The sequence below is a fragment of the Felis catus genome, chromosome D1 (genome assembly GCF_018350175.1).
Source record: "Felis catus isolate Fca126 chromosome D1, F.catus_Fca126_mat1.0, whole genome shotgun sequence".
Classification (NCBI taxonomy): Eukaryota; Metazoa; Chordata; class Mammalia; order Carnivora; family Felidae; genus Felis; species Felis catus.
The window spans coordinates 53,709,074-53,732,068 of NC_058377.1; the positions used below are offsets into that span (position 1 = coordinate 53,709,074).

Consider the following 22,995-nt stretch of genomic DNA (forward strand, 5'->3'; position numbering starts at 1 on the left):
TTGATGCATTGTGGGTAGTTGTTCTTGCCTTCTGAAAGGACAAGCTGACGCTAGTGAGACCAGCTGCTTACAAGCCTGGTGTTAATTGCTTTTCTCATCAAACAGAGAAAAGTTTATCACTCTAGGAAGGTAGAGATGTAAGTACCCAATGAGGCAGAGGCTGTTTGAGATCCCTTTTTTATGAATGCCCATAGGTCTCATCAGTAGCCCTTCTCCAAGCCAGAAAAAAAAAAGCCATCTGAACAGAGGCAGATGGAAAAAGTTGTCTGGATACTCACACCTGAATATTCGCATCAGATCTGGCTTGTCAACCAGGACTGTCTCCCGAATGCCCTGATGCTTTAGGATGTTGACACCACTGAGCACCTCCTTTTTCTCCCGTTGCCAGTGGTAAACAGAATGGTCTAAATCGGGCCTGGAGCTGTGAGCCCTGCATGTGAGGCTCGGCTCTGCCACTACCCGCTGCATGACTTGGGACAAATAACGTAACCTCTGTGGACCCGTTTCCTCTTCTTCCACCAACTCACTGATTTTCCAACAGGCTTGTCTCTGGCTTCTCCAGAGACGTAAGAATCCAGAGTTGCCTTCAGAATCACTCCAAACCTCTTATTTCGTCTAGAGAGATGTGGTTTCTGTTTTCCATGTTGCGGTCCTTATAAAATATCTGGTGAAAAGGTTCCATTTCTGATGTATTTCTGATATATTTGAAAAACCATCATTCTAGATGATCTCTAATTGCCCCACTTATTTACTCAATCCACCATTGTTTTAAATAACGACCTAGTACTTATTAGGCATTTCCAGGCACTACAGAGAGAAGGAAAGGAGTAGTCCTTGACCCTGCCCTCAAGGAGCTCACGATCTAGTGGAGAGGAGGACTGTGTGCAGTGTGGCAGGGTATCTGGGTGTTTGTGTCAGGTTTTGGAAGGAAGTGACTAGTCTAGTTAGGGTCATCAAGACAGACTTCAGGGAAGAGGTGTCATTTGAAGCCGAGTCATAAAGGATGAGAGTGTTGGGGGAGGGGTGCTGGAGTGACACTGAGGCAGCTGGGAGAGCACTGCACGGACACAGAGGCTTAGGCAACACGTGCCTGACAAGTTGGGGGGAAACAGATGGTTTGTTGTCTGGGATATAGAGGGTAAGTGGGAGCGGGGATATTATTGGGAGATGGCGACAGGTTCCAGAAACCACTCCAGGGGGATGCTTAGCATCTGCCCTTCTGCTGTTTCTAAAGCCAGACGAGAGGATGTACTCTCTATCCTGTTCACTTTCTCGAGAGTATGTCCACTTCCGCTGTGTCCATTAGTGACAATAGTAGCCACTGTCATTCACGGAGCTTGCTCTGAAGAAACAGAGTTTCACAGAGCGGTCACATACTTTTGCAACTTTAGAGAGCTAGAAAGTGGCAGAGTCAAGAGTTGAACCCAAGTCTCATGATTCTGGATTCTCAAGCGTAAGTCTGTAACTCGGCTGCTAACTCTGCTGCTGGTGTAGCCCTCTTGTATCAGTTTATCCCCTTACTGCATAACATAGAATCCTTAGAAAATGACGTCTAGTAAGGTATCTACAAACATCTCCCAGTTATAACCCTTTAGAGGACACTTTGATGCCTTAAATTGAGTCAATATGAAAAAAAGAATATTACTCCTCTTGAATAAATACAGTGAGCCCCTGGGTGCCCAGATATGGCTGAGCGGCCTGCCTTCTGTCTTCTGACCTCCAAGGCTTCCCTGCCATCCAGGGTTCTAAACATGAAAAGTAGATGACGTCACTCTCTCTTCTCTACCCACAGGCATGCGTGTGTCATTCGTGGTCAAGTGATGACATCAGATGGGACCCCACTGGTTGGTGTGAATATCAGCTTCGTCAATAATCCTCTCTTTGGATACACAGTCAGCAGACAAGATGGCAGGTAGGAGACCTTTTGTAGAGCAGGGTTAGTGAAGGTCCTGTTCTCGTGGTCTTGCCACACAGCTGCTGCTGGAATGGCAATGTGGAAAGAGAATGGGACCTGAATTCAGAGGCCTAGCTCTGCCACTCACTAGCTGTGAGACCTTGCACCTGACTCTGGCCTTAGTCCCTTTGGCTAGAAATTAGGCAATCTCTTCTCGTTTGGTTCTCAGAGTAAGCATAGGGTACCTTATACATGTTATCCTGCTCAATGGCTTATAATATAAAGCACTGTCACATGGACCACTTTCCTCAGACCAGACAACTCCAGAAATGTTCGTATTCCTGCTGTGTGCTTTCCATCTACAACTGCCTAGGTCTGTGGAAGCCACTGGGTGATGGCAGAACTCTGCCCCTCGGATCCCCGCGAGAACAGTCGGTAGAAGGAAATAAAGTTTCTTCACTCACTCTAACTCTCCATTTGCTAGAACAATTAGACAGTTCTCCTCACCTCTCTGGGCCTCAACTTCTTCACCTATGAATGGTCCTAATACTAGCATCTCACAATTTGGTTGTAAGGATGACATTCCATGATGGATGAGGAAGCGCCTTGCACACAGTAGGTGTTTAATAAATCTTAGTTTCCCTTCCCTCCTCTGGTTCATTGCCATATTGCCAGGACCTGGCACACGGTGAGGATGCAGTAAATATTAGCAGTTTATTAAAATTACAAATTATTAAATGATGAGGAGGTGATGATTGTGGTACAGGCCATTAGGAATATTTTGGAGAAAATGGAAAGAGAAGGAAGAAAGTGGAACAATTTAGGCTGTCGGTGGTGACAGGTCCTCGATTTTTAATAAAATCAGGTGGTGGCAGTCCATCTGGCTAAGTGTGGGCCCATAAGGTTGATTTTCACTCTGTGTTGGAAATTATGCTCCAGCCTGATTGATTTTAGCACCTCTTTAATCCAATATCAGACGTGAACATGTCCCGGCCGAGGTGATAATGAAGTAGAGGCTCATCTGTTTGTAGACATGTGTGCCTCTTAGACAGAGTGGCAAGCTTGGCATGGGGAGCCCTCTCCCCCCTCCTCTCCCTGTGAATGGGAAGGGGCCCAGCTAGAAGGGGCTGGCGGCCAGTGCCAGGAGTAATCTGGCCGGCCCAGACCACTGTCCCCTGCCCCACACACCTTCCAGCCCAGGAAGCACGTCAGTGCAGACGTTCAGTACAGCATGGGGGAATATATCTTTCTCATGCTCTGTCTTCACTGCCTTCCAGCTTGGGGCTGCCTGCTAGATGGGAGTGGCAGATGTGAGCATTCTAGGCAACAGGTATTGTGGCTACATCATTACCTGCTGTGAAACAGTCATCAAGAAGGAGCCGTGGGGACTGCTCTTTTTTTGTCACGAAAGGTGCCCGTCACTCACATGAAATGGCAAATCGTCAGTCCTTTGCCTTGCTGTACTTGGTCAGAGTGGGTCCGTAAAACACTCCGGAGTCATGTAGGTTTGGTGGCCCTTGAGAGGAGCCCACTCCTTCGCCTCCAGGCTTTGATTCCCCCTGTGTGTACTGCCCCTGTGATTTCCGTGGCCCCTTGACAGCAAGGGGAGCCTGGGAGGCAATTGTCAGCCACACTTCCTGCATCAGTTTACTAAATCACATCGTAGGAGCCAGAGTTGCAGAGAACTTGAGTTTCAAAGCAATTCTTAACCAGTGCTTTATGGGGCTTGAGTTTCCCTCCCAACTAGACACTGCATAATGGATAGGAGAGCCATTACTTACTCTCCAGGTGCCTGCAGATCCCCGTTTGTTATGTATGAATCTTGCCCATTTCCTTTCAGCTTCCCTTTCTTTCGCCCTCCTTCTTATCTCTCACACCCCGGGAGAGCCCATAAGGCCCGAGACATAGCCTGAATGTCACAGCGTATACAAGTCTGTGGACCAAGTCTAACTCAGCTCTGTATCCCTCCCTTCCCAGGCAGGCACTGGGCTGCCCACTCTCGCCCAGCTCCCCGGTCCCTTTCACATACCCACCACACTGAAATACCAGACATCAAGACTTAACTAGAGCCAAAGAGATCGATAAAAAGATGGAAAATAGAAGCCATGAAGAAAAATTTGTAAAGAATAGCAGACGAAAGAAGCAGTCCAGGCTCGCTGAATTGAAAAAACGGGGGAATACGGAGCATGATGCCCTGGGAGTGGGGCTCTGGGCTTTTCCCATTCCTTATCCCATCTGTCTAATTAATAACTGCCAAGTGGTTATGATCATCATTTTACATGAGGAGATTGAGGCCCAGACAGGTGACAGAAGTCACCTATGGAGTGAATAGCAGTGCTTAGACAGGCCCTGAGCTGTTTGGGCTTCACCTGAGATCCAGGCCTTCCTTTTGTGGTCAGACTCACATCCATATCCACAACAAGGTTTCCCTCCAGACGAACAGGCCCAGCTCTTGGCAAGATCCAGTTACTCCCAGCTCTTGGCAGGGCCAGCTGCCCCTAGCCCACTCACCACCTTGAGAATATGTCTTTTCGGGTTTGTCTTCACTTCCTCCCCACGCTCATGCTCTCGTGAAAGGAGCTCGTGAGCCGGGCCAAAGTTCTGTTTGATGGTTACAAATGTTCTGTCAAAGTACAGATGCTCTTCAGGTCTATGACAGGAAAGTCGTTCTCTGGGTATTTCCCCAAACCATGGATATTCTCTTAGAGAGCCAAAACCTAAACTCTTGGTTCAGAACAAACTCCATCACTGTTTATTGAAGATGGCACTGTCCTACTTCTGCTACCCAAGTGTGGGCCTAGAAAGGGCTGAGTGAGGAGCAGGCAGAGTGGGTGAAAGTTTCAGCAAAGGACAAGAGAGTCAGGCTCCGGAGCCTAGAATCCTGAATCTGGGGGCATCGTCTGTCAGGAACAGGATTTGGCACTAGGTCAGGGCAGTTCATCGTAAAATCCCTGGGAGAGGGAAGAGCAAGTCAGAGCAGAGAGCCCAAACCCGCATAAAGGTGAGGTCCTGTGTTAGAGTCTCTATAACCAACTGCACGGGTGAATGCTGGGTTGGTCTGTAACAACAGCCCAAGTAGGAAGGAGCCTAGGGTGTTCAGTTCAGAAGAAACTGACAGTGTCATTCATACAGTCCTTCTGTAAACTATAAGCGACAAGCGCTGGGCTAGGTTCTGGAAAGAATGAGGAATCAATGCACCTGGGCCAAGCAATAAACATGTGACTCCTGGGCCGTGTGTGGTGGGCCAAGAGGAGGAGGGCACATGGTGCCCTGAGAGGGAGGGAGCTAGAATTCTGACCAAGTAAGGAGTTTGCAGGAGCTCTCCAACCACAAGAACAAGATGAGGACAGGCCTTGAGAATGCATCCTCAAGTAGTGGCTAAAAGACTCTGTCCAGAGACATCACAGCCGAGAGGTGGCAGGTGGACCGGGCCACTGTTTCTAAGTCCTGAAGGACTGTCAAGGGCAGAAGGAGTCACCCCAACAGGTAGAACAAGGCCTACTGGCTAGGTAGCTATAAGAAGAGGGACCCAGGCTCAATTCTGAAAATAACAAGTCCTAACAGAACTAAGGGAAGATGGGACAGTCCTTCTGTGGATATAGCAAACTCCTCATCACAGGGAACCAAATGGTCCCTTGCTGGTGATTCCATAGAAGAAAAGCATCAGACTGGGAGAGGGCTGTGAACAGAGGCCGGCTGGCCACCGGCTCTCCCGGACACCACAGAGACCTCACGGCAGCAGGGAGTCTGGGCCTCAGTCTTCAGCTTCCCTTTTCCACCTCACGCGTACTGTCAGTTGTGCCTTTTTGTAATTCCAAAGGCCTGCATTGAGTAATCTATCATAATCAGAGCTAAAATTGCCGTAGGATCATAGGATCTTAGTGACTTAAGAATAATCCCTTTGAAATTTAAGAAACAAAACAAATGAACAAAGAAAGAAGCAAACAAATTTTAAAAAAAAGAAAAGAAAAAGAAAACAGACTCTTAAATACAGAGAACAAACTGGTAGTTGCCCAGAAGGGAGGTGGGAGAGGGGATGGGTGAAATAAAGTGGGTCAAGAGTGCATTTATCTCGGTGAGCTCTGAGAAACATATAGAATTGTGGAAGCATTATATGGTATACCTGAAGTGAATATAACACTGTATATTAATTATACTTGAATAAAAAATCCATTTGAACCTTTTCATTTTATATATTGAGAAAATTGAGGGTCAGAGAGGCTGAGTGATGTGCTCGAGATCGCACAGTAGTTCATGGCAGAGGCAGGACTAGGCTTAGGGCTCCTAATACCAGGGCAGGACTTGTTCCATTTTATTCTGCTGACTTTTCACTGAGCTTCAGCTCTAAGGGTCCCTAGGTACCAGAACCACCATAGCAGAAGCTCGTCAGCTGTCCTGTGTCCCGGCAAATGGCTCTCCATAGCGGTGATTATTAATGTCGGTTTTGGTAAAATCTCTGTAATGAACCATTTCCCCCAAAACCCATGCTTTATGGAATCTCTGTTACTGTTTGTGGTTATAGTGAAGTCTTTAGGTTTTAGGGTCTCCTCAACAAGTGCTCAGACCTTTTGGTGTAATTTTTGTCTCCTTTATGTCTCTCTTTGCCCCACCCCCACCCATTATCCTCTTCCTCCTCATCTGTTTCCTGCTTTTCCTGCTCCCCCTTTTTCCACCCCTCCCCCTCTCAAACAGCTTTGACTTGGTCACAAATGGCGGCATCTCTATCATCCTCCGGTTTGAGCGGGCACCTTTCATCACACAGGAGCACACCCTCTGGCTGCCTTGGGATCGCTTCTTTGTCATGGAAACCATCATCATGAGACATGAGGAGAATGAGATTCCCAGCTGTGACCTGAGCAACTTCGCCCGCCCCAACCCTGTCGTGTCTCCATCCCCGCTGACGTCCTTTGCCAGCTCCTGTGCAGAGAAAGGCCCCATCGTTCCAGAAATTCAGGTACCCAGCTTTCTTAGCCATATTTCTCTGTGCTTTTATTTCACCTGTGGGGTGGAGGAGGATCTCAGAGACAGGGGAAAGGGAGATCTCATCAGCCCACCATGCAGAATCCAGCTGCCAGACCCCACAGCAGCCGTGGCGTGTGATGGTCACCCCTCTTCCATACTCAAAACACAGGAGCACTGGAAGCTTCCTGGCACGCTCAGGCATATAATAAACTCCCACTCCTTTTCCACTCTGCCATCCAGTTCACTCCCACTTTCCTTTCCCCCCAGCCTCCAATGTCCCCCTCTATCATCATTTCTGTGGAAAATATTTATCATGATAGGTTCTACCAACAGGAGTGGGACAGACAGGCATCATAATAAAGGTTCAGTGAGAAAATATACATGAGGCGCTTTAGCACAAGGTGTAGCACTCAGTAAGCGCTCAATAAATTTTCTCCAGTATTATTCTTATGTAAGATTATTTTACACACACCGCCTTCATGCCAGAGGCATGCTTTGGCTCAAATCTCTACATACAAGGGCTTTACTTAATTATCATTAAAAGGAAGTAATTTGGAAAGATACAGTCTAATCGGATTGAAACCAAGATAGATTCTTGGCCTAACAAAGCTGTGGAGAGTCAGATGTCTTCTGCCATCCCAGCCCAATCTCAGATGGCAGGAACAAAGGCCAAGGGAAGAGAGATGGCAGGGAGAGGTCCCAGGCTCGCTCGCTTGCCCACCAAGAGCTCTGGTCATGTGCATGTTAATAGGTTGCAGGGGCCTGTGGAGCAGGGAGCATACACACTTTCGTGTGTATGTTTCATGCCTGGCTGAGCAGTCATATCTGTGTGTGCGTGTGCCTGTGCGTGTGCGCGTGTGTGCGTGTGTGTGTGTGTGTGTGTGTGTGTGTGTGTGTGTCCTGCTGATGGGCTTCTGGCGCCAGCCCACAAGGACATACAGCCATTTTGAAATTCTCATTGCACCCTCAGGTTGAAAACCTCGCTCCTTTTAGAGATTCGGCGCCGGTCTCCTATCTCAACTACCAGGCTGACCTTTCTTTTGAAATGGTTGTCAGCGGAGACAGAGCTTGCTGGAGAGAAGTAATTTGTTACTCAACCCTGGTTCAGCTCCATCTAGACATTTTCCCAGGAGCAGAGACTTTGGAACAAATGAGGTTAAAGGTCCCACCCTGTTCGCAGCGCTCCCTGAGCTGGGTGTCTGCGAGCCCAGCTGGGTCACAAACCTTGCTTATTATCAGATTCATGAAACACATGAAAACAAGCTCCTGGGTTTTCCTGGCCCTATCATTGGCCAGCCTTCGCAAGCACTGGGAGATGTACGCTGTAAAAGGTGTGTTGAAGATAAATATTTATGAGAGCGTCAGGATGGCACTCGAACCCTGCCTGTGGTTCACCAGGGTATAGAGCCTGCTTTGTCCAGAAGCTGCAAGCTGATTTTTAGGAAGGTTGCTCTGCTTTAGGCCCAGTCCCTAAAATCTTGTGTGCTCAGAACGGGGTAGGGAGAGCTCACCCCCATATGTGATATGAAATGGACAGAAAGGAAAAAGCTTTCTTTGTGAAGGCCCGGTTTCTCCATGAACACCAGAGTAGAATAATCATTGTCCTTTTAATGGATACGTTAGCCTCAATTGATTTAATGTCCCCTTCTTAAAACAGAGCCCAGAGCATCAAGCTGATAGAAGTTCTCTGCTTTCGCCATGTGCCTGAGAACGCTGACATTGATTTAAAGTTTCCATCTTGGAAATGAGCCCATTACATACAGGAGATAAAGTGCCACCTTCCCCACCATTCTGTTCATCTAGCACAGCATGGGGCACGGAAACTCCATGCCTCCAGTCTGACCCCTTTCTGTGGGTGAGCTGGAGGGAGGCATTGGCCACAGGCCCTCGGCAGGCCGTGCTCTCAACCCTGCATAATTGTTTGGCCAGCCTCTTATGGTCTCTGTTTATTTTCCTGAAGAGGAAAGGTATTTGAGGGTCTTATTTTAGGAAAGTTTTGAGGGAGAAACTGCCCTTCCTGAGGCGGCTGTCCGTATTAGTCTGAAGGAAAGTCTGTCTTCATATCACCCTCAGCTCCCAGCACCAGCACCAACGGCAGCAGCAGCATCCTGTTTACTGAGTACCTGTCATAGGCTGGGCACTTTATATGTGTGACCTCACTCAATCCTCACACTACTCTGGAGAGGAGGCTGACGTTCGGCAGCTTGCACGCATTTCTCGGAGGGCATAGCTAGTGAATGAGAGGCAACATGATGATAAATATTTTACACGCATTATCTCATGTGTTCCTCTCACTAATGCAGCAGGGTGAGCATCGTCATCCGCGTGGAACGGGGCAGGGGTGTACCACGTGGAGCTGGTCCGGAGCCAGGCCTCCTGACTCTTGGATCCCTCCTCTTCCCTCCCGTTTCCCCTTTGCCCCTCTTCCCCTCTTCCTCCTGCTTCTCTTCACACTCTGCCTCCCCCTCTTCTTTCGTCTCTCTTTTCTAGTTCCTGCTCCTCCTCTCCCTCGTCCCCCATCTCTGCTTCCTCCTCTACCTCTTGAACACCCAGAGCACATGGGGCTTGTCAGCCCCCCTCCTCCCACGAGTCCATGACCGTCACTTGCTGTGTAATCTGTCTTCTAGGCTTTGCAGGAGGAAATCGCTATCTCTGGCTGCAAGATGAGGTTGAGCTACCTTAGCAGCCGTACCCCTGGCTACAAATCTGTCCTGAGGATCAGCCTCACCCACCCTACCATCCCCTTCAACCTCATGAAGGTGCACCTCATGGTGGCAGTGGAGGGCCGCCTCTTCAGGAAGTGGTTTGCTGCGGCCCCGGACTTGTCCTATTACTTCATCTGGGACAAGACAGATGTCTACAACCAGAAGGTGTTCGGGCTCTCGGAAGCCTTCGGTAAGCCTCTCAGCCCCAGGACTCGAGGCCGTCCTCAGAGACACAGTGACGCTTGGGGACGTGGGGCTCTTTTTCCACTTGCCGTGTTTCTTCCTCCTCCCTTCCTCTTCCCAGAAATTCCTACGGCTTAGTCAGCCTTCAAGACTTTTTGGTGGCCATCCGTGACCTAAGAGAATGTACTCAAAGACCTGAATGTGGAAAAGCTGATCATTTTTTTTAAAGGGGGTTACAAAAGCAGAAGGGCCCTTGAAAAGTGCTCTGGTGGTATGTGACAGCTAAAAGAGGCTTTGTGCCACGAAGATGCAGCTATGGCCCCCTCACAACCATCTGGCCTGAACTCACCCATGAGAAATGTGGGAGTCTGGGGCTCCTGGGTTTCTCCAGAGTTATTGAGGTGCAGGAGCTAAGATTCTGTCTTCATCAGGAAGGCTTGTTGGCCTTTTTACCTTATTTGCAATCAAAGAGGTTCTGTCGTTGTTGATGTTGTTGTTAAAGTTTTTATTTGTTTTTGAGAGAGAGAAAGGAAGAGAAAGAATCCTAATCAGGTTCCATGCTGTCAGCACAGAGCTCAACGCAGGGCTTGAACTCACGAACCATGAGATCATGACCTGAGCCGAAATCAAGAGTCAGACACTTAACTGACAGAGCCACCCAGGGCCCCCCCTCCTCATTGTTTTTAAGATAAAGCAGAAGGTGACTGTGGCCTCACCTGGAGTCCCAGCCCCACTCAGACGTCGGGCTTCAGCGGCTGGCTGTGCTCATTCCGGCCTCCGTATATAGCAGAGTCCCAGGAAGGGTTCAGAGCTGGACTGTGAGCAGACCTAACCCCTGCGGGGCTAATCCCCCAAACACGTAGAGTATCAGCCCAGGAAATTCCTTCTCATCTTGAAACCTACTCCAATTTCATTCCCTTATTAGATTGAGCAATGGCAGAATGAGGAAGCAGAGGAGAAATAATGCTGTAAAGAAGAAAGAGAGGAAGGGAGGGAGGGAAGGCAGGCAGTCAATAAGAGAATGTCTGTTGAACACCTGCTCTGAACAGTGTGCTTCCCTGCACGTTAATATCCCACTTAATCCCCACAACCACCCTGTGAGTCAGAAATTGTCCTCGGATTCTGCAAGAGAAAGCCGAGGCCGGGAGAGGTGAGGGGACCTCCCAAGGATGGATGAGACAGGAATGGAGCTGGACTCATCCCAGTCCCTCCCTGTAGTTTTGCATCCCACCCTACCGCACAAGGGCATGCTGGGAGTGAAGATGCCGTCTCTTTCTGTCCACTCTCCCTTCTGTAACTCAAAGTACTTCTGGGGTCTCATAAAAAAAAAAAAGCCTTGCAACCTCTTCAGGTGAAATGGGTATCCTTAGTGTCCACCAGCCAGGGACAAAGGCAGGTGTCTGCATAGTGGGACTTCAAGGGCTGAGGCTCACTTCCCTTAGGTGACCAATAGGAGGCGTAGAGGCTGCTTAAGGGACTCATGGTCACAGAGAAGATGCCCCTGTGAACATTCCCCTCCTGCCATAGATGGCTAACAACTTTTATGGCACCTAAAGAAACTTTTAAGGGACTGTCCACTTGTTAATTCCTGTCCTGAACATGCGGTAGGATATTGACCTCTTGACGGATACTGTCTGCACAGAAAGATGCTTGAAAGAAATGGCATTCCTGTCTCTGCTGGTTCCTTTCCACAGGGCAGGTACAGGGCTTTTTACAAATCCAGTCTCGGGACGGCTGCCAGGGTTAGCCTGCATCCCGGTGCCCTCCTGAGGAGGTCTGGATTTGTGAAACAGAAATGAAACCAGGGATTTTCAAGCTTTGAGACTCAAAGCAACTTCCAGCTTTCAAAGTACCCTAAGTGAGTTCTTTTTCCATGTATTCATTATAAACGACCTTGAATTTTTTTCTTTAGTAAAGTAATACCATTATCATTCATAAAAATTTGATGAACAGACAAAAATATAAATAAATTCATACATGTTTCTATAAAACAACTACTTGTTAACATTTATGTTTATTTTCTTTTCTCGTTTATAGTTTGTGTATAGTTTTTTTTAGGCCTAGATAGAATACTGTATATACAACTTAGCACTATTCCATAAGCATTTTCCATGACACCCGACTATCTTCATAACCAAATTATGACTGCATAATATTCCTCAAGTGGGTACACTTTGACTGCATAATATTCCTCAAGTGGGTACACTTTGAAGACATACTTACTTATTTGTTTATAGAGCGTGAGAGCTGCGGAGGGGCAGAGGGAGAGGGAGAGAGAATCCCAACCAGACTCCACACTCAGCATGGAACCCAATGCCAGGCTCAATCTCATGACCATGAGATCATGACCTGAGCCAAAATCAAAAGTCAGATACTTAACCGACTGAGCCATCCAGGGGCCCCATCGAGTGGGTACACTTTGATTTGCTCAACCTGTAACCCCTTTTAAACTTTTAGATTACTTCCAATTCGCACTATTATAAATAGTCCTGCAGTGAAGAGTTTTGTGCCTGAAGTATTTTCCATACTAAAGGATTATTTCCTGGGAATTGATTCTCCTGGGTCCTTTTTAAATTGTTTAGTACTTTTTTTTTTTTTAACTTTTCCTCATAATGCACAATTGCTCTATTAAAAAAGGATATTAAGGCTCGGGATTTCTAAGGCACTTAGAAATATGACCTTTTCTCCTTTTCTATGAAAGACAAGCCAGAGCCTTGCGTGCGTATCAAAGCCAAAGAAGAGGCTTTACTCACCTGTGCACTTTGCGCTTTTGCTCACCTGTGCGCTTTTGTTTCCTACAGTTTCCGTGGGTTATGAGTATGAATCCTGCCCAGATCTGATCCTGTGGGAAAAAAGAACGGCAGTGCTGCAGGGATATGAAATCGATGCTTCTAAGCTGGGAGGATGGAGCCTAGACAAACATCATGCCCTCAACATCCAAAGTGGTAAGTGCATTAACAGATTTCCAGGAGCCAGGCCATGCTGTGGCCCTTGTCTCGTATCCTCTGTGCCCTGCCAGATTTAAAAAAGAAAAAAAAAAATGCACACTCCAAATTACATGGGCTTGTATGTGATCAGTCATCAGAAGGATTAGTCAACAGATAGTCCTTGGGAGCCTGCTCTGTGCTTGTCACAACTAGGCAGTGGAGATGCAGAAATGAAAGACCTCAAGAGATGATATTCTGGTCAGAAGCAAACACTTCCCAGGCAGTCTCCAGGCTGTGCCGTGGATGGTGCCATCACACACAAAAGCACAGGACCCTGGGGCATGGAGGGCAGCAATCAGTTTCCCTGTTCAGCACGGTGTCTCTTTGGAGAGAACCTCTGAACTGAGTCTCAAAAGATCCAGAGGATCAGCCCTATATATCAAGTAGGGAGAACATTCTAGGCAGAAGGCACAGTATGTGCCAAGGCACAGAAGTCTAAAAGAAGAGTAATTGGAGAGAAGGTTTCTTACGGTTTGAGCAAAGGATGAAGTGAAGGCAAGAGCTGAAGCAAAAGCCAGAGCTTGAGCAGCCAGAGCCCAGGGTCAGAAGACTGGGACTTTGAACTTCATCCAGAGGCCGATGTCAAGCCTCTGAAGGGTTTCAAGCATCCAAGTGACATAATCAGCTCTGTATTTCAGATAGCCCACCTTGACTGTGTTCCAGGATGGGACAACTAAATATGCTCCTGATGTCAGACATCTCCCACCTACTCTGGAGAGGCCCTGGATGCTACTCAAAACCACAACATTGTGTCTCTAGTATACTTTACATGTTCTTAATATTTGCAGAGAATTTTTGAATCTATGGATTTTTTTTTCAATCTTACTTTACAGATTCCTGTCATTCAGTAGTAGAATATTGTAGACAGCGAAACTCAAGGCACTTTGCCATTTGGTAATGGAAGGAAGGGCAGAAGGTTTGGAAAAGTACATGCACCCAAACCCACAGCAGACCAAAAATCATAAACTCGTGTCTAAGCGTGTCCAGTGGTCAGAGTCAAAAACTTTGCACTGCTACTAAAATTGCCAACTAATTTTAATAAAACGATTTGAATTAAAAAAAGGTTTAAGGAAAAACTAACCAACTAATTCTAAATTTTATGATAGAAGAAAGATTGGTGAATAGCTGAGACAGCCTTTAAAAGAAAAAGGAAAAAAGAGGCACTGCCAGACGGTTTGGTATCCGTCTTAAAAGAAACCACAGTCTCCAAAACTGTGGTGCTGGTACCCCAGCGGATAAATAGCTTCTATGGAACAGAGCACGGGGTTCAGAAACTGACCTATAAGTGGTCATCAGGAATCATTTTGGCCACGAGTGCCAGCAAAGCCAAAATAATAGAATTCCAAACAGGCAAAAAGTTTGTTTCTCCCTCGCCTGAAAGTCTGGAGGTAGATAACCCAGGGCTGGCTTGGCACACTGCAGGCTCAGGGGCTCAGGCATCTCCCCTCCCACTGCTCCAATCAGGCCTCCATCCCCAAAGTTATGGTTCACGGTGACTGCTGAAGCTCCAGCCTTCATATCCACATCCCATCCAGCAAGAAGGAGGAAAAGGGCTAAGGGCAAGCCCTTCCCATTGCAAGGACACCTCCCAACAGCTGCCCACCCCATTTCTATTTCCATGCCACTGGCTAGAACTTAGTCACCTGCCAAGTGTAGGCGGTTCCAGATAGTCACCTGGACAGCCAAACATCAGGGGTTCTGTGGCTACAGAAAAAGGACGGGGGACAGGATGGATACCTGTGGATGACTACGGTTTCTGCTACGCTCCATACACACATAGAAACTGACACATGACACAGGCAACATCAGATATCGGTGGAGACAGATAGTTATTTTAGAAATCGTATTGGAAAAACTGGCTCAGTGGGTGAAGAAAAGTAAAATTAAGTTCACACTACATACAAAATAAACAAGATTGATTACAGATCTAAATTTAAAAGGTAACACTTTAAAACTAGTAGAAACCACAGAAGAATATCTTTATGATCTCAGAGAAGGATTCCCTAAAACCAAAAAGCACAAACATTAGAGTAGGAAAATGATTTGATTAGACTAGGTAAAAATGAAAGATACCTGTTTAATAAAGGACAGAGCTAATAGGTGACAGCCTGGGAGAAGATTCTTGTGACCATAAACCCAAAACTCATTCAGGCTTCAGTATGGAAGGAGTGAGGTCAGAGGCACAGTCCAGTTTGGAGACTGTGGCAATAATATGGGAGATAAAGGATGATCTGGGCCCAAAATAAACAGTGTGGCTATGGGATGAAGGCTACAAGTCACTGAGGTCAGTCCCTTCATTTTGCTGGTGAGGAAACGGAGATCCAAGACCTGTTAAAACAGTAGGAAAGCCAATACAACATCTGGGATCAGCCCATTAGGAGCAAAACCAGGTAAAAACTCAGGTGTCTTGAATCTACCCTGGTGAGAAGAGACTGAACTTCACTCATGCATTTCTCTAAACATTGATTGAGATCTACTCTGTGTCAGGTTCTGCGATAGGCACTGGGGATATAGAAAGGGAAATAACATGGTTTCAGTCTAAAGAGAGAAAAACATGTAAGTGTCATAAAAAATCCACACTGCAGTAGAGATGGGGACTAGGTACAGGAGATGTGTACAGTCTATTTGAGAAGGAGTGGAGCTGAATGATTAGGGGCCTGGACTTAAGAGCACTTCTGCTACTCTCCGTGTAACCTCAGGTAAGCCACTAGCCTGTTCCCCCCTGTGCATCCAGAGGGGACAGTGATTCCTATCTTACAGAGTTGTTGAGAGCGTTCAATCAGGAAGGCAGCATGGCCTGTTCAGGACACTCTGGGTTTCACGATGGGGGTGTGGCAGCCTTGGGGGGTAAGTCTTGGAAATGGTAGGCAGAGATCTTGCATTCCTTGCAAAATCGAGGCAACTCTGTGGTCAGCCGCAGAAGACGGCCATTTCCTGCTCCATTCTGTTCTTCTGTCCTTGTCCCAGGCATCTTACACAAAGGAAATGGGGAGAACCAGTTTGTGTCTCAGCAGCCACCCGTCATCGGGAGCATCATGGGCAATGGGCGCCGGAGAAGCATCTCCTGCCCCAGCTGCAATGGCCTTGCCGATGGCAATAAACTCCTGGCCCCCGTGGCCCTCACATGTGGCTCTGACGGAAGCCTCTACGTGGGAGATTTCAACTACATCCGGAGGATCTTCCCCTCTGGGAATGTCACCAACATCCTGGAGTTGAGGTATGTAAGGTGATGTCCTCCTCACACTTCCTAATACTGTCCCTTTGCTATCCCGTGGCGCCCACCTAGCATTACCCACGACACCCAGAGGAGCCTCACCTGTCAGAGTCCATCTGAGACTTTTCACTTCCCAGCTCAGGGCTAAACTGTAAGGTGGGGGCTCTGGGGAAACAGGTGCTGCTCTCCACCGGCACTGAAAGGAAGACCAGCCACTCGTGGGGTAGGGGGATATCTTTGACGCCCAGAAGATGTAGAAGGCTGCTAACAACCAGGAATTAGACTTTTTGGAAGGCCTTGAACTTCTTTCTGTTTCCTGGCACCAAACAGATTGAAATTAGTCTCATGAGACCTCTTATAAGGACAAAGATGGCAGAATGGACAAAGCCAGCGTTAGTAGGTTTGGCCCTGTTACTAAACACTCATCCGAGTTACAGCAGTCCTCTTCAGCTGTCTGGTACTGAGATAAAGGCCCATGGGCTGAAATCTGGCAGTGCCCCTGTGCTCCTAGCATGCTGCAGGGCCAGCCAACTCCACCTTTTCTTTTTCCCCATCCCAACCGTGAGTGATGGAGCATAGCCATACTTAGAGCTCAGGGAAGGGCCTGATGGGTTGCATTTTCTCTAGACTCCCTAAACTGGGTCTTCTTAGAACCAGAGCACTGTCGCAGGGTGGGTTCTAGGGTTACAGAGAAGCTGTGGTTAGAGACAGGGTTGCCCCACTCTCCCTTTCAGGAGAAATTGCCCCAAGTTCCTCAAAATTGCTTTAGGGAGTAGGATCTGCCCATGTCCTGGGCAGGAGTTCGTGTGAACAGAACAGGCCTGTGAGCTGGAAAGCCTTCTTCCAAACTGGCCAGGGAAAAGGAAACTCACTTCTGTGAAGTCCCAACTATTTGCCCAGTATAACAGTCCTGCAAGATATTTGCCACTGTTGCCCTTGACAGACAAGACCAAGGAGACTCGGGGAATTTAAAGAATCTGCCCAAGGTCCAGCTTCTAGAATGGCAGACCGAAGCCCAAAAGTCCATCAAACAGCTCTGCATGGCCAAAGAATTGTCACCTGACCCAAAGAGGGCCACTTTGGCTTTAATGCCTTGTTAAGTTATCCCCTGGAAGTAATTGCCTGCTGAGAATGTCTCTGCAGTGCCCATGTGAAGGAAGGGAAGGCTTGCTAGCTGACCACAGTCATGGCAGCCCTCAAGAGGAGAGGATTTGTAGTCACCCACACACACAGAGACAAATGAAGCAGGAGGTCTTTGGCCATGACAAGAATCAGAAGCCTGAATTCTGTGGACTCATAGGAAGTGGGATATCAGGCTTTGTGAGAACCACCAATGGAATATTCTCTGCCTTTCTTCTCTCTTTTATGAGTTTCACTGCCACAGACATCTGTCAGGGAACAAGGAACCCGTAAGCCTGTCTGCTCCAGTCAGCTGCTCACATTGTCTTTCCACCTCCTATAGGGTAATGGGAAGAGCCACAGCCTAGGGGTCAGCCCACCTTGGCAGAGAAGCTGTCCAGCTGTGGGCAAGACATCTACCCGCTCTGGGCCTCCATTTTCACATCTTCAAATAAGATGCCCCATTTTCCCTGCCTCCCACCTTTGAGGGGAGATCGTGGAAGACAAATAAGTAGGGAAGGGAGGAGTAAATGAAATTTGGAAAGAAAAATACATGTATCAATATGTTGTCAATCTTGATGTATTTTCTTCCCGGCCTGTCCCCCTGTTCCCCACCCCCACCCCCCGCCCCCTGCCCTTCTAATTATGGTATGTCTCCAGTTCTGTATTCTGTCATGAGGAGGATCATGGTGGGCTATGCAAGTTTTGAATACCCTCTGTAGGGCAGCGTGCACACCAACAGAGGCACAGCAGTGAACATGCGTGTCTCGGGGAGCATGTCTCTGTATGGGGGGGGGAAGCCGCTGCTGCAGCCCCTGTCTTAGCTCTGGTGAGAGCAGCCGCATGTGTCAGGCTCATCCCCTTCCCCGAAGTCAGCAGTAGTGGTGCAGGTGAAGCCATGCCTCTTCTGTGATATGTAGCTGCTTGTAAGTGAGCTCACTGACAAGTAATATCCAATATAAAATAAATCAGTGTCATAGCTGCTAAGTCTTTATTTATTATAGTATTGTACAGTACCATTGCTGTCAAGTTCTCAGGCTGCTAATAATGCTTCTAACCCCGCTGCTAACACCTCATTCTTTCTTCTATTCCCTGCTCTCCTGTCTTCTGTCAGAAATAAAGATTTCAGACATAGGTAAGCCAACCAGTGGAGAATTTCCTGTCTCTCCTCTGCCTTGTTGCATGTTGTGTGGTAAGCTGCACGTGTCAAATTCAGATGGCTCACTAGCAAATGGATCCTGTGTGATTGGAACTGATTGGAGGTAATCAGTTACAATGAGAGGAAGTCATTAATAATGGTGGGGGTGGGAGGCGAGAGCCCGAACTCCTCTAATCTGTAGCAAAGTGTAGCAGTTACTTGGGTAATCTGTGGACATGACAGACTGAAATAATAGGGGAAACAACTTTAACCTTGGCATAGTAATTTGAACACCAGTCCGTTTATCCTTGGAGTAAATGAGGACAACCTCCTAACTGTGTTGAATGGCTTTCATGGTCACAATGGGACACCTTAAGAACATCTCGATCAGGTGAAGAAGTTGGACAAAGACAGGTTTCAGATTTGCACTTCTGTGGGCATTGCAGGTGCCTTGGCTTTGGTGGCTAGGATGCTAAATGACCCCACCAGAAAGTTTGCCATCAAGGGAAGAGTGGGGAGGAATGTTTAGACCATATGAGCCACCCAGATAGGTGGTTCATCAAATAGGAGCTTTATCACAGAGTGGATTTGTCGTGTAGGCTCACAGTGAGGCTCAGCAGGCAGAAGGGAGCCACCTCATCAGAGACACCAAGAGAAACGTCTGCCCATCAGCACCACTGCCTTTGGGGCACTCTTCTGACTCCTGGGGAATAGTCACTTCAGAGTCCCCTGCCTCACACACATCTGAGTGACTTGAAAAAGCCGTGGGCAAATGGAGCTGGGGCGGCTACCAAGGTAGCTTTCAGTTACCCACAGGTGGCTCATACCAAAGTGGCGCGTGGGCTGGGTGCTGAGTGGGAATAAAAGAAAATCTTAGGCTGGCGGAAAGAGGCAGACCCCAAATCCAATAATGATCATATCCGTATCTGTGTAATTAGATATGGTATTAATGTAACAATTGTATATATTATTTTAAGATAATAATAACATGGACAGAGCATTTAGCGTGAGGCAGAAAGAAGGTTCATGGATTTACATGGGCTATAGCAGTTCATCCCCAAAGCACCCTGTGAAGTAGGTGCTCATGGCACATCTAATCTACAGATGAGAAAATTGAAACCCGCCCCCTCCCCGCCCGCCCATTGTCTGACCTTGAAAAAAAAAATCACCTCATCTTTCTGAGCTTTACTTTTTGACTTGAGGTCAACAAAATCTCTCTTGGAAGCCGTTTTAAGGGTTACAGAGGATACTTGTAAAGTATCTAGCATTGTGCCAGGCACAGAGGGGAGCTCCAGACATGGCTGCTATTATTATTGCTAGTATTATTATTATTATTATTATTATTATTATCATCATCATAACAATTATATGATGATGATGGTGTCAACTTTCCCAAAAAGGAATTCAGTCCTCTTACAACCAAAGATACGTGTCTTAAAGTAAATTAAATAGAAGTTGGTAACAAAAGGAAACGAGGAAACACATATGTGTGATTGTATGTCAGATTAGACCCTGGACTTCCTGGCAGCCAGAGCAAACAGGGAAACATAACTATTCTCATGGTTTGCGTTCTCAGAAATGGGAAAATGTGCTCACTTCTCAGAGGGGAGAATACTTTTTCCTGACACGGAAATCTAAAAGAATTTTTAGTGAGCTTTGTATGGCTGATACTGAACTATATACATCGATACATACTTTCAGGTTCAGTTTTAGAGAAAACATAGAAGTACATTTCATACGAGGATCTTGGGTGAAAACCTAGCATTTCACGTTGAGACCTTCAGTGAGTGGCGGTAACTGCCTGGGACGCAGCGGGGTTACAGGGGACCGAGCTGGGAAGAATTAGTAGGTCAGGGTTCTTGTCCAGCTTTGCTGTGCACTTGTGTGGCTTTGGGTTGGGCATCCCGCTTTTCTGGCTTCCAGTCTCGTCATCTGTGAACTGTGAGAGCTGTGATTTTGGTGCCTGATGTTTAGTGATCTTTTGGTACATCCATGGCATGATTTCAAAGCCAGTTTCCTGCCCTCCCTCATTTCATCGTTTTCTCAGGTGCCAAAAACTATTTCTAAAGTAAAACCAAGTGGAAGGAAAAAAGGAATTTGTTTCTGCCTTCTCTAGTTTCTTAAAGAAAATCTGGAATGAAAACACCTAAGTCTGAGCTCTGATTTTCACTGGCACCTGGATATTGGTAAATCCCTTCCCCTCTCTAGGCCTTGGTGTCCCCATTCATAAATGTCAGAAGTGGATTAAAAATTCTAAAATTTTATCCTCTCTGTCCATGAGCATTTACTGTCTCAGCTGTTCCCAGGAATGGTAGCCTGCACACATGCTCCCCAGGGCAGCCTTGCATGCCTCTGACTGTTCAGCCTCCATAGCAGCCCACCGCACAGGGACCCCTAATCTTTTGGGCATCTTCTTCTGTGGACCCTTTCAGGGAACGAGGATCCTCATTTCCTCCTGGATCTCTTCCCCAGGTGATAGAGGATGCTTGATGCCTTTTTCAGGGGCACATTTGAACTCGGGTCTTCATCAATCTCCATCAACGTATTAAGTTAACTCCAACAGAAAGCCCTAACTTCCCCCAGGAAGTAGGTTGGGCCGGACAATATTAAGTCTGACATACTTGGCTTTTCCATTATGCAGTAACATAAATACTCTGAAGGTTTCTCCAGGTGACCAGCTGCCATTTATTGGGCATTTTTATTTCTTTTTTAAAATTTTTATTTAATCTTTACTTTTGAAAGAGAGAGGGGGCAGAGGAACAAATAGAGAGGGAGACACAGAATCCAAAGCAGGCTCCAGGCTCCGAGCTGTCAGCACAGGGCCCGATGCGGGGCTCAAACTCACTGTGTGATCATGACCTGAGCCGAAGTCAGAGCTTAACCAACTGAGCCACCCGGGCGCCCCTGGGCATTTTTATTTCTTAATGGAACTGGCACTATGCTCAGAAATTTATATTCTTTATACAATTTTGTCCTCAGAGTAGCCCTTTAATGTAGTTGTGATTATCCCCATTTCTTAGATGAAGAAACTAAGGCTCAGAGTAATGAAGTGATTTGCCCAAGGTCACCTACTAAGTGGGTGGTAGAACTAGTATTTGAACCCCTGTCTTTGTGGCTCTCCCCCCTGGTTCTAAAAACCAGTAAATCAAGTTCTACCAGGGCCGCCACCAAATGTGGTCAGAGGATGCTAGTTACTCTGAGACAAAGGGAGAATTCTCACTAAGAAGCAGGGAATAGATTGCCTCTAGTCCCTGGACTCCCAGCTCCTATCAGGAAAGTCCCACACCATCCAGAAAGAGGACAGTGTGAGGCTTGATTTCAGTTCATGAATGTCCGGAATGGTACTCTTATAGCATCCAAGTGTGTACGTAGCTTCCAGAAGTGCCAAGCTCACGTTTGTGGAAGTAGAAAAGAATGTGGGTCCCACAGTGGACTCAGGAAACAGAGCTGTGACCCTTCTCTGTGCCCAGCCCGGCTCAAGATACCAGGAATCAGAACCGACTCAGACATGGTCCCTGCTGCAGAGCTGATCCTGGGGCTTTCAGCTGTAGGCCACCTTCCATGGTTTTGAGAGTATTCAAAGGCCTTGCTGCTCAAAGCAAGCAGACAGACCACACTGGTATCCTCTGAGAACTTATTAGAAACATATGCTCTCAGGCCACACCTCAGAACTGCTGAACTGGAGTCTGCATTTTAATACAATCTCCAGGTAATTCATCTGCATATTAAAATTTGAAGAGCATGCCTCTAAGTCCTCAGTTTCCAAATCTGGCTGTGCCTCAGAGTCGCCTGGAGAGATCTTAAAGGGACAGATGCCCAGGCTCTTCAGATATTGTGGATGAGGTTTTTCTTTCTTAGGCTTTCCTGGTGAATGTGCTGTGTAACCATGTTTGAGAACCATCACTGTAAGATCCATAGCATTATTATTTCCCCTGTATGCTCCCAGCAAGATGGATAGCCATTCATTCACCGGCGCATAAATTTGTGGGCTTTTTCTGGAGCACTTACTCTGCTCCAGGGCCAAGGCCCAGGGCCCAGGGCCAAGCAGCAGGGACTCGAAGCTGGTCCCTGCCCTTGAAGAGTTCGAGATGTCATTGAGGAGACAGACAACTAAGCAGAACAGTGTCTTAAGGTCCTACAGGTAGGAAAAGTATATTTGCTAAGGGTCTGGTGACACGACGAAGCAAGTGGCCAGTTCTCCAGGGGAGGTCTGGGGTCTGGGGGTCTGGGGATCCAGGAATGGCATTTCAGATGAAATGATGCTGGAACTGGATCTCAGGACTTGGACGTGATCAGATGCTCCCCAGTGAGTAAGGGCAATGGTGCTTCCTAGGCTTGGAGAGGCAGTGTGGGGAAATAGGAAGAACGCAGCCTTTAGGTCAAGAAGATTGGAGTCAGAAACCCATCCTGCCACCTAGCAGTCTCTAGCTCTGGTCAAGGCACTTCACCTCTGGTGGTCTTAGGTTTCTGAAATACTAAAAAAAAAAAAGCACCTGCCTTACATGGCAGTTGTGAGGAACGTCAGGCTGTGCGTGCAGAGCACAAGGATGGTGTCTGGGACGGAACACACACCCAGAGGTGGTAGCGGATGCCTTCGTACCAGTGACAGTCATCTCTCCAAGCTGTGTTCCACCAAACGGTGGCCCTGCCCCCGATGGGGGCCCAGGTGCTGCTCCCTGTGCAGGTGGCATGAGGAAGGAGGGCGCTGAAGACTGTCCAAGTGCTCTTCCAACCAGAAGGGGCTGTTGAGATGTATAATTTCATTTGATCCTGATGACAAGCCTGTGAGCAAC

General features: G+C 47.4%; 1 protein-coding gene across 9 annotated transcripts in view; it reads left to right on the plus strand.

The window, feature by feature from the left end:
* TENM4 (teneurin transmembrane protein 4) overlaps nucleotides 1-22,995 on the plus strand; it is a 744,941-nt gene that overhangs the window by 669,170 nt on the left and 52,776 nt on the right. For 6 of the 9 annotated variants that reach the window (XM_023238928.2, XM_045038070.1, XM_045038067.1 and 3 more), the window contains 6 exons: nucleotides 1,793-1,912; nucleotides 6,587-6,848; nucleotides 9,484-9,751; nucleotides 12,546-12,689; nucleotides 15,699-15,948; nucleotides 18,179-18,199. In XM_023238928.2, coding sequence (XP_023094696.2) covers nucleotides 1,793-1,912; nucleotides 6,587-6,848; nucleotides 9,484-9,751; nucleotides 12,546-12,689; nucleotides 15,699-15,948; nucleotides 18,179-18,199 — 1,065 coding nt within the window. The remainder of the gene's footprint in view (nucleotides 1-1,792; nucleotides 1,913-6,586; nucleotides 6,849-9,483; nucleotides 9,752-12,545; nucleotides 12,690-15,698; nucleotides 15,949-18,178; nucleotides 18,200-22,995) is intronic. The other 3 variants (XM_045038066.1, XM_045038068.1, XM_045038074.1) reach the window with 1 other exon arrangement.